This window comes from Mixophyes fleayi, chromosome 2, assembly GCF_038048845.1.
Source record: "Mixophyes fleayi isolate aMixFle1 chromosome 2, aMixFle1.hap1, whole genome shotgun sequence".
In the NCBI taxonomy this organism is placed as follows: domain Eukaryota; kingdom Metazoa; phylum Chordata; class Amphibia; order Anura; family Limnodynastidae; genus Mixophyes; species Mixophyes fleayi.
The window spans coordinates 15,673,537-15,690,295 of NC_134403.1; the positions used below are offsets into that span (position 1 = coordinate 15,673,537).

Genomic DNA, 16,759 nt, shown 5'->3' on the forward strand with positions numbered 1-16,759 from the left:
CGCTGCGTAATTAATGGCGCTACATTACCAGTGCTACTCTCGGTCTCTCATCGGCTCCAATTGGTATCGCAGTGATCCCAGCAATAGCCACACCTTTGTCCTCCTACGAGTGCGATCGTACAACCGCACTTGTATGTTTCTCCTTCTTCCTCTTTTGCACCAACCTCTCAGCATTTGGCAGGTTCTGACAACATTTCCTGTCCTCACTCTGCGAGCGAACATTTTATATATGAGTAACTGTACCCAACCTTCATGTAAGACATGGTCTATCTGTGCATCTGTTGTATCCAATCATTCCTTTGTGACGGTAGGACTGAAACACTTATGTCTTGTACAACTGACAATGTTACAGCATAAAAACACAACCTAGCAAACAGGTTTTTCAGCTTTGATAAATAGAGCCCTTTATTTTAGTCACAGCCGACGTACCCAGAAAATGACACTATTTTGGTGCTTCGTATGACAACAATTTAGCTGGACACATGACAGATTTTGTTTTAAAGACGTTGGATACGTTCCATTTATTTGCATCAGTTACTTTTCATCCGATAATGCCAACTGACCTATGTCCACCTCCGAAAGCTCATACAATGGGCATCAGAACTGGACCATGGAGCAATATAAGAAGGTGACCTGGTCTGATGAATCACGTTTTCTTTTACATCATGTAGACGACTGGGTGCACATCATCATCATCATCATTTATTTATATAGCGCCACTAATTCCGCAGCACTGTACAGAGAACTCACTCACATCAGTCCCTGCCCCATTGGAGCTTACAATCTAAATTCCCTAACATACACACACAGACACACAGACTAGGGTCAATTTGTTAGCAGCCAATTAACCCACCAGTATGTTTTTGGAATGTGGGAGAAACCGGAGCACCCGGAGGAAACCCACGCAAACACAGGGAGAACATACAAACTCCTCACAGATAAGGCCATAGTTGAGAATTGAACTCATGACCCCAGTGCTGTAAGGCAGAAGTGCTAACCACTGAGCCACCATTTACCTGGGGAATAGATGGCATCATGATGCACTATGGGAAGAAGACAAGCATTAAATTGAGATGCAAATGTGAAACTGAATCGTCCCCTAATTGTTAGTGGGGCATTTTAGAATGCCACAATTTTCTGATCATGAAAGCGCATCGGTCTTAAGCAAACATCCGTCGCCTTGACAGTGGAATCTCTATGGTGTTAAAGGGAATTGAGCGCATGATTGCTTTAGAACGCTGCGATTTCCTGGTCAGTAAAGCTGGGTAAGTTTTCATCCAATAATCGGCTAAATCAGCCGACATACGACCGCTCGTTCAAAAGTCGGGTCAGTGTGTGCAGTGACACGATGGTCGAAAGTCTGCCCAAATGGACGATTATCGCCTCATTTGGTTGGTCGTACCGTTTAATATTTTCGTTCCAATCTCGTTTCTGCTGTGTAGTGTGTATAAACTTCCGACCGATCCACAACAGTGAGTACGAAATTAAAGTCATTGCTCACGACAATATGGCTGTAAAAAGTCGCTAAAGGGACGTCCGCTCTTCCCTTTATCGTCCTAAACAAGGCTAGTGTGTATGCAGTCCATGGACCGAGCGATCGGACCATCGATCACATGTAAAATCGCTCGGCATAAAAAGTTGGTTGAAATTTCTGTAGTGTGTACTCAACTTAAGATGCTCTAAGACACCCGCCCTACGGAGACATCAGGACTGCCATTATATCCAGTGCCAGATATGTCATTGTGTATTTTCAATCTACCACCACAGCACCTGAAAACAACCCCCCCTCCCAACTAATAACATGTTCATGTTTTTTCCCTTTAAGTCTTGTAGGCACGATGGGGGAGTGAAAAAGAGGGTGGCCATTTGTTTTGGGTCAAACACTAGAAGTCATTACACAGCTTTAATAATCACCTTGAGTAAATCTGAAGGTAAAACATTAAACAGCATCGAAACCCTGATCAGTTACAGCGCACTCCACAAAAACATGTTTATTCCCAAGTTTTGCTAGTTAAAATGAGTTCAAGGTTATAAATGTAGTAACTACGGAGGCCAATGATTAACTGATTAGAAAACCATCTCAAGTCAACAAAACAGTGACCAGAAGAATTGAAGGCATGGGACGGGACGTAGATAGCGATCACAAATAGTCCTCCCTCATTCCTGTGCCACTGATATCGCTAGGACACCCAGTGCTGAACTATCTATTACCTGGAATTTATTACTGCATTCTTCTAGATGCACAATTCTTAAAAGAAGAATTCTGAGGACACACTGAGCCTTATATAGAATTCCACTCATTGATGAATATGCCTTGAGGATGAAATATAGCACATACCAATACAGAATTGGTCTGGGGTTCTACAGCGTTCCTCTCTCTTAAAAGGTTTTAGTTATTGATTTCATTGACTACTTTTCTGGAACATATGTAACCAAACGGGTACGTGCATATAGGCAATTTAACTGCACCTGTGATCCGTTCAGTTACTCTGGTGTTAAATGATGCAAAATACAGCACAGAATCACCTCTGTAGGGATTAGTAATATTCCTAGGAGGAGCAGGAAGGGCTATACATCAGTTCAGGAGAGAATAAATATCTTCTGGATGAACTGGATCGATATTATCCCCCTGAGCTCCTCATAGGGGTACTATGAGCACTGGCAGAGCGTCACTTGAGGTGTGTTTTAGCAACCAAGTAAATGGGTTTGAGCAAAAGGAGGGAAGTGTGACAACGGGGGAGGATCGCCTGTATCCAGGCATCTAATGCTGCAGGGAAGCGATACGTTTAATGCTGCATTCCAACCATAAGTCTGAGGACAGATGAATCTCAATTTTTGCAAAATCATGAATTGGGGATATGTATTCAAAAATGTGTCAAACCCATATGCAGAGTGTGACTTTAGATAGATAGTATGCTTGAATATTAGTTATTATACGCAACTGTGCATGCTACAAAACAAAAGTACTCTTGTGTTTATTTTAAAGTGATTGGTTGGTAAATCCAGAGGCATTGTACCCTTTTTATTCTAATCTCATTGCTACAACTCCTGTTGCCTATTTGGCTCCGCCCCTTCTAATTCCCATTGTGTCCTACTGATATAAATGACATAACTGGTATTAATGTCCAAACAACATTACATAAATCATATCCATGCATCGGAAAAATAATTTACCATGCCTGACACCAGCCCTGACTTTCACGGGCCAGTCTCAATTTTTTTACACCCAAAATGGATGGGGTTTGGTCAAGGTCCAGGTCCAGACATGGTTCGGTAGGGCATGGGAGTGGCTTGGTGGATCAGGGGTGTAGCCTAATTTGTCCGGGTTTTCCACTCAGGAATGCTGGCAAGTGTTCATAGCGGTGGCCCTGTGCAATATCACAATACAACAGACAATAATAACTAACCCAGACGGTATTTTGTCACATAACGGTATTGACTCCTTGCATCTCTGGCACCACTTGAACCCTGACACTCTAAAACTCTCAAGATACTCTACAGTTGTGTCTGGAAGGTCCAGTTGGACAGTAAAAGCATCTGTGTATTCTCACTCTGACCGCGCTAATTTCACCACACGTGTGACCAAATTGTACACATATGAGCACCGTAATCCCCTCTGTAACCTGTTTGCACAACCTGCACCTATTGTAGTTGAACCCTTTAAGTCACTCTGCCATCTCAGGGGGGTGGCTGTGATAGCTTACCTTGTGGTGAGTAAATGTCCTGGTGGGACTGACTCTTCTCTATGGTAGGTCCTAAGGGGAGCAATTCTAAAACAAAATGTTAAGCTAAAAATTAATTAATTAGACCTTCACTCTACCTAGGCACAGTTCACCTACCTAGTCACTGGCCAACGCTGGCATCGGTCACCCCACCCACAAGAACAGACAATGTTTTATCCTCTACCCAAGCACTACAAACCAATCACAAAATACAACAAACCAATTACACCCATGTGGTGCACCTGTGTATTTGTGTGCTGCAAGAGAGGCCAAGAGGTAATTGACTCCTCTCTGCAGCCTGTTACTGCAGACTCCTTAGGGTTTTACCAATCCCTATACAGGAGAGGTGTAGCAAATAAGCCTCTTGATCACATAATATTTAAACATTATATTAAATAAATGTTTAACTTTTTTTCCCCCAATTACGGTGTTAGTAGTTCAAATTTCGGCATATGCGTATTTACATTCTCCGAGGTGTGGTGTTAACCTAAAAAACTGTTGTAGTAAAATTTTGTGGTGCAGATTGGAAACCATGTAATAAAAGGAAAATAAATATAATGTAACATGAGTATTGTTTGCAAATTGCCAAAAAATTTAAATTTACACAACCCTGTTATTAGGTGGGGGTTGGACCTTTAAGCAAGAGGACCCTTTTCCTAGTGTCTGTCACAATTCCTCTGTTTGGAACAAGGTAAAAAGTTAATAAAAAGATAATGTAGCGCAGGATGTGTGATGAGTGCTACCACCGTTAAATTAGTAGTAATGAGAAGGGTGTAACAATGGCGGAGGGTTTGGCTACAGTTGCTTTTGGTGAGAGCATCTGGCAGAACTCAGATTAGCCATTAGCGCAGTAGCCCCTTGTTGTAAATGGACGGCTAAGCTGATAAATGTTTAGCCTCTTACTTGTTTTAGTGTCAGTGGTGTCTTTTATCCTAATGTTTCCTGATTGTGTGTTGTTTGATTACAGGGACATAATCTGATCATCCTCCTGTCTGGCTCAGATTAATTCCCCCGACTTGTAACTTCCACAAAACGTTCACTTAGCTTTCCCTACTGGTGGGAAGTTCTCCCAGCCTTCATGTGAAATCATGGAACCTATTGACTTAAATGAATTAGTGTGCTGTCTCTTTAATTACTCCGAAACTGGAGTTGAGGTTCCCATAAAGAGAAATGTGACATGATGATGACATTTAATTAGCCAAACGTCGACTATTTAGTGTTACCCCTCCGCCAAGTCCCCGCATGCATACTTTTATTTGTGAAGGGCATAGCATAGTGGAGAAAGATTGGAACCAACTGCGAAGGGAGGGAAATCCTTTCCTATCCTCTGATGGGAGATCAATTCTTCCTTTCTGAAAGCTACACAGCATTCTTATCTGCGCCTGCAATTTTATTTATTTATTATAATTTTTTAGATAGTGGCAATCATAGGACGCATTGCTGTACAGAGAATATATAATCATCCATCCCAGTCCCTGTCCCATTAGAGCTTACAATCTATCATCATCATCATCTATTTATTTATATAGCGCCACTAATTCCGCAGCGCTGTACAGAGAACTCACTCACATCAGTCCCTGCCCCATTGGAGCTTACAATCTAAATCCCCTAACATACACACACACACACACACACACAGACTAAGAAAGACTAAGGACAATTTAATAGCAGCCAATTAAACCTACTAGTATGTTTTTGGAGTGTGGGAGGAAACCGGAGCACCCAGAGGAAACCCACGCATACATGGGGAGAACATACAAACTCCATTCAGATAAGGCCATGGTCGGGAATTGAACTCATGAACCCAGTGCTGTGAGGCAGAAGTGCTAACTACTAAGCCATCTATATTGTCTAACACATACACACAGGGTCATTTCTGTCAGAAGCCAATGATGTTTATTAGACTGAGGGAGGAACCTGGAACGCTTGAAAGAAACTCGCACAAGTGCAAACCCGCAGAAGCACTTCTAAAAACTGCAAAGTGGGAGCACCCTTACGTATGTGCCCACCACTTAATAAATGCACTGTGTCTTCTCATACGGTTCCACCTCCGAGGTCCACCTAATATTGGGGGTAAAATAGTTATTAGAACCGAACACACCAAAATATAATTTTTTTAAGAAGTACATTTTTCCCACTGCTGGATTTATCATGCAACCTTAAATCTAACGTCCGTACCAAACATACTACAATCATCATCATCATCATCTGCTCCCAAACTTGCATCCGGTTTATGTAGCACCTATTGGAGTAGTTTATCAAAAACAAAAGCAACCAATCAGATTCTAGCTCTCATTTTCCAGAATATACTTGATAAATGATAGCTAGAATCTGATTGGTTGCTACAGGCAACACCTCCACTTTTCCTATTTAGAAGGTTTGATAAATCTACCCCACTGTGTACCCCTGAATAACTTCCAATTTATCCCAAAGACCCTCAAATGCGTTTATATGTCAAGTTTAATGTAACTGGTGGAATCTATCCAAAGTACCCCTGGGGATACATTTATTACAGGTTGAGAAACTCTGCTTCAGAATCCAGGACAATGGACTATAGTATCAATATTATTCTTCCGTTGTTTTGTATATGTCACTTATTGGGCGATGTGTTTATTTTCATAGTTGGAGTTTAACTAGTTTGGGACACTGAAACAAAACTGGATTTGAACTTGACAGAACCGGAGTTCATGGTGAAATCGCTGCCAGTTTAACCGTGTGGATGCAGGAGAGAAACACACTGATATCTAGTGTATACTGAGAGACAGAATTAAAGGGCAGCGCACATTTTTTAATTGGGAAAATAAAGGTTCATGCCCTGAACAAGCATAGAGACAAACACATAACATGTAATTGCACAAAACAAGTTACTTTGATTAATAATTATATAAATTCATCTGCAGCCACAATTAAAACTTCTTTGGTTGTGTTTTAAAAATGTCTTTGTATTTAATTGTTAGCTGTTCTTCATTAAATAGGAATGTATTACCAACAACTGGAATTCTGAGAACTGTTATAACGAGACTCTACTTGGTGCTACCGACCTTTGTGTTTTGCAGTTAGTGAAGACAGTGGACTTGGACCCACGGGAGAACTATGTTTTTGGGTTCCACCCTCACGGTGTTCTCGTGGCTGGAGCGTTCACCAATTTCTGCACCGAAGCAACGGGATTTCCTGAGCTCTTCCCGGGAGTCACACCGTACCTCCTGATGCTGCCGCTTTGGTTCCGAGCTCCGTTTTTCAGAGACTACATTATGAGCGGAGGTAAGTACATCTCAGCATATATTACAATAAACAGACTTCAGATCTATCACTAGGAATGAAATCAAAGAGATGTGTGGTAAGATGTGACCTCGTCTCAGGTGGGGAGTCCTGAAAAGAGCAGGTACAAAGTAACGGGGCCCAGGACTACCTGGTGGCCCGGGTCTGCCTGTGTAGTGGAGGGAGCCACCAACCTCATGTGGCCATGTCCCCTTTGGCAGATATGGAAGAGGCCCCAAGATGTTGCTGTACCGGGGCCCAAAATACCTCTTGGCGGACCTAATCTCAGGTGGCACAATGCTGGGAAAGCAGAAACAAGGCATTCTCCTCACCTCCTGGACCCTAACTTAACATTCCCCTGACCTAACGGTTAGCTCACCAGCCGCACGCTGCAATTACTGATAACTGGATGAAGCTCAGGGTGATAGGAGTCACCGGTGCTGCTTCCTGCAATCAATGTCTTAGCAGTGAGTGGAGCATTCTTCCTCTTCTGCTTCATCTCCACTCACCCTGTCCATCACCACAGTTCTAGTGGAGGGATTGGAGGAGGAAGCACCGATGACTTGTGTCACCCAGTGTTTCCTCCTGCATACGGTTTAATGCAGGGCACGGATGGTGACCAGAGTGTTAGGGAACGAAGTGGGTGGTAGAACGACTACAGTCTCAGGTGACATAAGGAGTGAAAACCCATTGTATGTGTCTCCGCTTTTCCTGAAGTCTCCCTTTTCCACCTATTATATTTCATTCAGAATGTTTTATTATTGGTATATATATATTTAGTGGGAATAGACACCTATGTTTTGCTAGTTTCGGAGCCCTGTGTGAAGCATGCAGAGCAATTTATGGACTGAGCGGCCTATGTCACATGCGTGTTCTGGATTATTTGTTTTAACAATTAGTCAATCAGTAATCCCCCTATGTCCGAGAGATACTTAGCAAAAAGGTGTATTGCTCTGTGATGCACAGATGCCACTCTGTTTATTTGGAATATTATTTTGCCACTAGAGTGTTTCATTAGTGTATATATATATCTATATATATATATATATATATATATATATATATATATATATATATATATATACACACATATATATATATATAGGTATATATATATATAGATATATATATAGATATATATATATATAGATATATATATATATATATATATATATAGATATATAGAGATATATATATATATATATATATATATATATATATATATATATATATATATATATCTCTATATATCTATATATATATCTCTATATATCTATATATATATATATATATATATATATATATATATATATATATATATATATATATATATATATATACCTATATATATATATGTGTGTATATATATATATATATATATATATATATATATATATATATATATACATACACTAATAACAGTGCTTGTAATCTTCTATTTTTCCTTATTCATTCACAATCCCAATTTGCCATCATATTCCCTACGACAGACACACATGCTCTGTGACAAATCTCTTAATGAAGCCCCGGTCAGCCTACCAGCAGTTAGCATTCATCAGTTTGATGTAAATTACAGCTTGGGTCTGATTGGTTGCTGTGGTTCAGTACAAATCTGGCACCTTAATGCAATGAATAATCCCACATCTTATCTCCACTGAGAAAGCAGCTGCCATGTATGTAAATAAGCACATTTATAAGAATACCCATTTGTTGTAGTAAATATTGATAGAAGAACATGGTGAAAAAATTTTATTAAATAAAATGTGACGAGATTGAATCCTAGACAGTAGTAAAATTGTAAATAGACTATATGTCCTTGTTCAGTCAAATTAATATACCCCAAAGAGAAGATAAATACTTTCATAGTATATTATGACAGATTTTTTAAAAAACTTTATATATTTTTTAGCACCGACAACTGGGATCGGTCGAGATTAAGAGGTTCTTAAGGTTCTTACACGTGGCATTTGCCTCAGACTTGCCAACTCTCCCGGAATGTCTGGGAGATTCCCGGGCTCCCGGGAGAGTATGGCAGCCTCCCACATCTGTGGGCAGAATTAGATCCAAAATGCCGCGATTCTCAGGGAATCATGGCATTTGGCCACGCCCCCCACAGTAAAATTGTGCGTTTGCGTCATTACATAAGGGGCCTGATTTGCATAGCCCCACCCCCAAAATGCCCACCCCCCCAGGCAGCTCCCAGACCCAGACTTGAGAGAGTCGGCAAGTATGATCAGAAAGCAGCTGGAACCCTCTGAAAATAAGTAACATTTCGGGAAACTGATAGACACAAGTGCAAAGGTAAAACAGTGGTGTCGCCAATAGAAAATCTTTGCTTGCGTTTTAAAAACTGGAGTAGAGACATGATAGCTAGAATCTGATTGGTTGCTGTGGGCAAGAGCGCAGCTTTCATAAAAGTCCAAGATTAATATTTATTAGCGGTTCTGTACACAGCAGCTTTCAAGGCCAAGGCCTCGTTATTGATCGACGCAAGAAAATTCTACATGATCTTTTTTCTTTGCTGATCCATCATTCAGCATTTGTGCTGTAAGTGCGCTCCCTACGCTGACTCTCCCGGAGCCTGGATTTCTGGGAGTGTTCCTGGTCTCCTGAGGGAGTGTGAAATTCTTGGAGAAGTGGATGGGAACAATGGCCCGTGGGCGGGTGTGTGTGGGTGTGTGCGGGTGTGGGCGGGTGTGTGCGGGTGTGGGCAGGGTTTCAACTCAGCTGGTCAAAGTTTGGGCTATTTGAAGCGTTGGAAGCAGTATTCCGCCACTGGCCTTGGCTCTTGCTCGGCGTCTTTGAGCAAGAAGTGATTACTCCGTTTAATCAATTGACTATAAACCGACAAGGGTACAGGGGGTCATTTTCCCCCACGGACCAATCTTGTTTTTACAGATGAGTGCCAGCATAGAGTGACGCTAGAAGTAGTGAATTACTCAAAAACACTACAAATGTCACCAGGAAGATAGGCAACTAATAATATTATTACGCACAATAAAATAATATTATTCAGAATAATGTAACCTTATTAAGTGGAATTGACGTCTTGTAGGACTGATCCCGTCAGACAGAGAGAGCGCTTCCTACCTGCTGAAGAAGAAAAAGAGTGGAAATGCAATAGTCATCGCCGTGGGCGGAGCCCCAGAGTCGCTGGACGCTCGACCCGGCGCCTTCAAGCTGTTGCTGAAAGACAGAAAAGGATTCATCAAACTCGCCATGCAGCATGGGTAATATCATTCGCTACTTTCCTTTAGTACACTATATAGGCCTACTTTGTTTCTATTGTGCAAGAAATGTCATGGGTACAATATTTTAGTCTTATTAGTACTGAGCTTCCAGCCGCCACCACCCAGGAACCCCTCCTTCACATTGTACCCCCTATACTTTTATCCAGAGTGAACACTCTGTCTGGCCTTCTATACTAAGAAACAGGCCCCGCCCACTTATTTGCATACCTTGTTTCGCAAGATTCTATACAGGAATGCTAAACAAACAATGGAGTTTATTTAATTTAAATGTTGCAATGTTTTTAAAGGAGCAGTGATTTGTAGCATCTGAAAATTTCATAATATAAGAAAGGGCTCATCAAAGCACTTTGCATGTTATAATTAAATATTAAATGGTCTTATGTCTGACTTATACATATTCAAATATTTTCCCAAAGCAACTAATATTTATAAAGAGTGTTCTTACATGAGAAAGTGATAAATGGACAATATAAATTGACCTTTAGCAGTTCAACAATCGCAGCTATTGCTTATTGGAGGCCATCGTAATGATGGTACTACATTATATATCGAGATCTAACTCAGTGACTTTAGGATGTGAGATGGACTTACACAGGAATGTAGCAGTGTTCCGTGAGCAACTACTGGTCATATACCCAAACAAAAGATAATACAGTTCATCCCCTTCTAAAAGATATCAAAATAATGTGGATATTTGGTTACAGTTTGGAGTTGCTATGTTTCCTGTAGTACTGCATTCCTGATATTTCTTGTACCACTAATTATTATGACTAAACATGTAGAGCCTGATTCATTAAGGAAAGTAAAGTAAAAAAAATGAGTAACTTTGCACCTTGGCAAAACCATGTTGTATTGGAGGGGGAGGTAAATTTAAAATGTGATGACAGATTTATAGTTGGGGTAGGGCATGTCCTAGATCAACTTTAAATTTCAGTGTAAAAATAAAGCTATCAAGTATTTGTGTGCTACATGAAAAAACAGACAGTATTTATCTTATGTGCAAAATAATAAACTCATTTGCACCCCTTGTATTGTAACATTGTATTGTCCAGGAGAAAACTCATTCCCCCCCCCCCCCCCCTTACTTTCCATAATGAATCGGCCCGTACTGTCCATATGTATAAATGTAATATTGCAGAGAAGATAGATTCTCCTTACATGGTTTGTACACGATCACGTTACTTTCATGTAATAGCTGGTACGCACCTTGTGCAACTTGTACTAATTTTATTCATTTAGCTTTTGTTTTTACTTTGTGCTTTTTAGCCATGTATTTATATAATCAGTCAGAGATGTTTATTCTTGTCACCCTGGGATTATGATACATTTGATATAAGTGATGCCTCTTTATAATGCCCCTCTTTATAAAACCACCTTTACTATCCAACAGTTATGTTCTATGTAAAAACATTAAACTACAATACATTCTATTTTATGTCACCGTGCTTGTAATGTCACCCTCCCTATATAATACCACCCTCCCTATATAATACCACCCTCTTCATATAATACCACCCTCCCTATATAATACCACCCTCTCCATATAATACCACCCTCCCTATATAATGCCACCCTCCCTATATAATACCACCCTCCCTATATAATGCCTCCCTCCCTATATAATGCCACCCTCCCTATATAATGCCACCCCCTAAATAATACCACCCTCCCTATATAATGCCACCCTCCCTATATAAAACCACCCTCCCTATATAATACCACCCTCCCTATATAATGCCACCCACCCTATATAATGCCACCCCCTAAATAATACCACCCTCCCTATATAATGCCACCCTCCCTATATAAAACCACCCTCCCTATATAATACCACCCTCCCTATATAATGCCACCCACCCTATATAATGCCACCCCCTAAATAATACCACCCTCCCTATATAATGCCACCCTACCTATATAATACCACCCCTCTATAAAATGCCCCCTCCCTATATAATACCACCTTCGCTATATAATGCCACCCTCCCTATATAATGCCACCCCCTAAATAATACCACCCTCCCTATATAATGCCATGCTCCCTATATAATACCACCCTCCCTATATAATGCCACCCTACCTATATAATACCACCCCTCTATAAAATGCCCCCTCCCTATATAATACCACCTTCGCTATATAATGCCACCCTCCATATATCATGCCATCCTCCCTATATAATACCACCCTCCCTATATAAAACCACCCTCCCTATATAATGCCACCCTCCCTATAAAATGCCACCCTCCCTATATAATGCCACCCCCTATAAAATGCCAGTGTCCCCATATAATGCCTTACTCCCTATATAATGCCACCCTCCATATATGCCACCCACTTATATAATGTCACCCCCCTATAAAATTCCACACTGCCAATATAATGCCACCTTCCCCATATAATGCCACCCTCCCTATATAATGTCACCCTCCCTATATAATGGTACCGTCCATATAATAATGCCACCTTACCTATATAATGCCATCCCCCTATATAATGGTACCGTCCCTATATAATGTCACCCTCGCTATAACACCAGTTTTGCCTTGTGTTTTAATCTGCCTTATAACGAGGGAGAACAGTCTTTGGTCATATCTCAGGACAGCTCTGTCTGGTTATATAAACGTATGGCTGAAAAACAAACATAAGACAATGTTTTTAGTAACAGTTCCAGGGGGTCGTGTACAAGCCACAAAATTAATGTCATCTAATGTGGAAAACCCATTATTCAAATGATGTAGTCACCATTTAAATAAAAAAGTATCCCTATGTGTAAAGTTATAGAGTTATCTCTATAAATCAGAGAATGTGAGGACGTCTGTGATACCTTCCAGCTGTCCTGATATCCACGGATCAGTCCAGTTCCGTGGATTAGGACATAGATCCCAATTCTGGAACAGTTGGAAGTTATGTCCCACTGACAAACCCTTCAATGCTCCATGTACCAGCAGTCAGTGCACCCGGTATTGAAGGGCTGTTTTTAGGGTTGGAGAACAGGTCTGGGGGCAGCCGTTCTCTGGATTCCTCAGAGATTGTGAGGTCTACATAAGAGTATTTCCCATACCAGCATCTAAGGGAACAATGATTGTGGAGCGGCTCCATTCTGGGCTGCTCACCGCTGCAATAACCGTATCCCCACGCGCCTCTTAGCCCCCCGTGGTTATTATCCCTGTTTTTTTTTGTATGTTCAGAGCTTCCTTGGTCCCAGTCTTTTCATTTGGAGAGAACGAGCTCTTCGACCAGGTGGATAATCCAAAAGGATCGTTTCTGAGAGGGGTCCAGGAAAAGCTGCAGAAAGTGATGGGGGTCGCTCTCCCTCTGTTCCACGCTCGGGGGGTCTTCCAGTACAGCTTCGGTCTACTCCCATATAGAAGGCCGATTTATACTGTCGGTAAGTTTCCATTCCAAGTGGTTTAAAGAAAAGCATAACTTATATATGATCATTGTGTATGTAATCCGCCACTGCTGGGGGACCCCAGGGCAGCCCAAGGTACCCGTCACCTCCCCTCTCTGCACCCCAGGAAGTTACACTATATGTATCACATCACTCAGTATCTGCTGATAAACAACCAGTAATCTAGGAGCAAAGATCACTGCTGAATAACCATCAATCATGTTATTAATTACACACTGGAGGTCATTAATCAAAGTTCCCAGGATAAACAGTTAATATTTCCAATTACCGATCCATTGCTTCAGCTTTATAGCTGAAAGACTTTGAAACACCTGATAAATATTATCAGAAGCATATTTTGCAGAAAAAGCATCTCGAGAAGGTACACTTGGGGGTAAATGTATCAAGTTGAGAGTTTTCCGGCGGGTTTGAATAACCAATCGGATTCTAGCTATCATTTATTTAGTAGATTCTACATAATGACAGCTAGAATCTGATTGGTTGCTATAGGCAACATCTCCACTTTTCAAACCCACCGGAAAACTCTCAGCTTGATACATTTACCCTTTTGGCGTTTTGTGTTCTTAATAGAGGGGACGTACAAGCGGAACTTTTCCTAGACCTCAGTTCGGAATATCAACCTGCTGGAAATGGTGAGAAGGGCGACGTTTCTCTCTACATTGATTAAAACGCGCTTTCCGAATAAAGAGCACCTGGATTGCACCAGAGGGCTCAGTAAAAGTTTGACCCTCTTTGAGTCTCACCCACTGGTGTTTGTATCTGGGTGCATAGCCCAGGTGCCTTAGGCTGCACTTATTAAAGCAAACCCAGGTACAGCCAGCTTCTACCATTAGAAGATGCAACACAATAAACAATATTGATATATTTGGGAAGTTTTTTGGGGGGCCATAAGATTACCCTATTTTCAAGTTCACTTTATATTAGTCTAATGGAAATATTAATAGATGCATTTCTTAAATATAGATGTTTACAGGCTCTACCTGACTTCTACAAAGTGTTACTAACTCTAAAACCTGCAAGCAGAGAGCCCAGGGGCTGGCCGGCAAATTTTAGGGGGTGAGACTCAACTCAGCAGCCTATTAGGAATGTTTTAAAGGGGAAAAAGATACAGGTAGGCCAGAGACCCGGTCCCAAGTATCCTACCCCCCAACCTGCCCCAGAGGAAGCCATTGTTATCTCTGTTCCAGAATCCTCCTTAAAATAAGTTGAAATTTGGCCTTAAATGCTCCTAGTCTTACCCCAACTGAACCACACAGAATAATTTATTTGTAGACTACAAATCCCCCAAAATGCATATTTACAAATACAAAGCAAAAGCGGAACCCGATTATTGTATTGCTGTATTTTGGATGTTACATCTCTTTAGTCTGTTGCCTGAGAATTCTAAATATTATTCTTAAAACCTTGTTAGGATGATATTCACAGAGCTATTTACACTGACTTGTGAATTGTTTGTTATTTATACTGAAATGGTAGAAAAAAAATATTATTACCAACCAACCAAACAAAAATTGTAATAAACTTATCAGTTGATTTAAAAAATATAAAAATGGAAAGTTTATCAAGAGCGGCACACATAAAGTAATGTTGAAATAAACACTTATAGGAAATACGGAGAAAATAAAAATTGTTTCTTTTGGATGTCAATAAACTATATTTTAACAAGCTATTCACAAAACCTTAATGAAGGAAGACTGGAATTTTTCCGTGCCCATTTTTAATGAGCACATTTATAAACTGACTTTCATGTTGGACAAACATCCATCATTTCTTTGTGAATTCTTTGTTATGAGACAATTGTAAATGCATTGTGATTCACACTCAATGGGCCTGAATCATTGTTGCTGTTTTAAAACGCACGTAATTCAGGTATACGCAGAATTCTGGGGATAAGTATGGTTGTAATTCCGCTGTGATCTACTAGACAAGACCCTGCAGGATACGTCCAATACATATGTGGAATATAAAAAAACGCACAGAAAAAAATATATTAAACTAATGTCACCTGTAATAACATAGGTAACAATGATAAAACAAAGTGAATTTTTTTTTTTTTTATCCCCCCCCTCCCACATAAAATACATTTATTAGGATGTTCATAATGTCAACTGAGCATACCGTATTTTTCGCTCCATAAGACGCACCCGACTATAAGACGCACCTAGTTTTTAGGGAAGGAAAACTGGAAAAAAAAGTATTCTGAACCAAATAGCACACACACAAATGTAAATTATGGGGAGTCTGCGCTTCCCGGGTGAAGAGAAAATAGGCAGCCGGGGAGATAAAGGAGGGAAGAGTCCCACACCCCTAGTAGTAATAAATAAATAGAGATCTCCCAGCGCAAAGGGAAAGGGGTAGAGGATATGTAAGGAAAGAAACAATCCACCAAAACAGGGGATAATTGTTGTAATGTGTTTATGTATAAAGGGTATACACTGGTACAAAAAAGACCATATTACATCTAGGCATAAAAAGTATCAGAAGAAACAGATATCACAAAATGGTCACTTATGCCTCCCTAGGCATATATAAAGTGGTGCATTGAGGAAAAAATTTAAAATTGAGTATACAAACACAGAAAAATACACTACCACATACTGTGTTTATTTCATTAGCCCAGCACTTCCCGGGACAGACTCTCCTGAGTTTGGGCTAATGGTAATTCATTTCCATATAGCGTTTTCTGTGTTTGTACACTCAATTTTACATTTTTTCCTCAATGCACCACTTTATATATGCCTAGGGAGGCATAAGTGACCATTTTGGGATATCTATGTTTGTTTATACATAAACACATTCCAGCACTAGTAATAATAATAACACTATAGCCTCCAGCCTCACCTAAGTCAAATGTCTGTACAAGTCACACATTTGATTCTGTAATAGGTATTGCCATGCACAATTTAGCTAGACCTGGAGTGGAATATGGTACCTGAACTTAAATTAAGGTGCTGCTCCCATGTTATAGATTGTTACAAAGTTTCTGCTTCTCGCAAGTTCATGTTGCTGTACTCTCTCTGTATTCACAATACATTTCAAGCAGATGGATTCCAGCAGCTATAGCAACGCAACATCTGGACCAGCTTCAGGATAATTGGCTCTGATTTAATCAG

General features: G+C 40.4%; 1 protein-coding gene across 1 annotated transcript in view; it reads left to right on the plus strand.

The window, feature by feature from the left end:
- Nucleotides 1-16,759, plus strand: part of MOGAT2 (monoacylglycerol O-acyltransferase 2) — a 65,334-nt gene that overhangs the window by 44,479 nt on the left and 4,096 nt on the right. Inside the window, exons 3-5 of the mRNA XM_075198558.1 lie at nucleotides 6,779-6,983; nucleotides 10,036-10,210; nucleotides 13,423-13,622. Coding sequence (XP_075054659.1) covers nucleotides 6,779-6,983; nucleotides 10,036-10,210; nucleotides 13,423-13,622 — 580 coding nt within the window. The remainder of the gene's footprint in view (nucleotides 1-6,778; nucleotides 6,984-10,035; nucleotides 10,211-13,422; nucleotides 13,623-16,759) is intronic.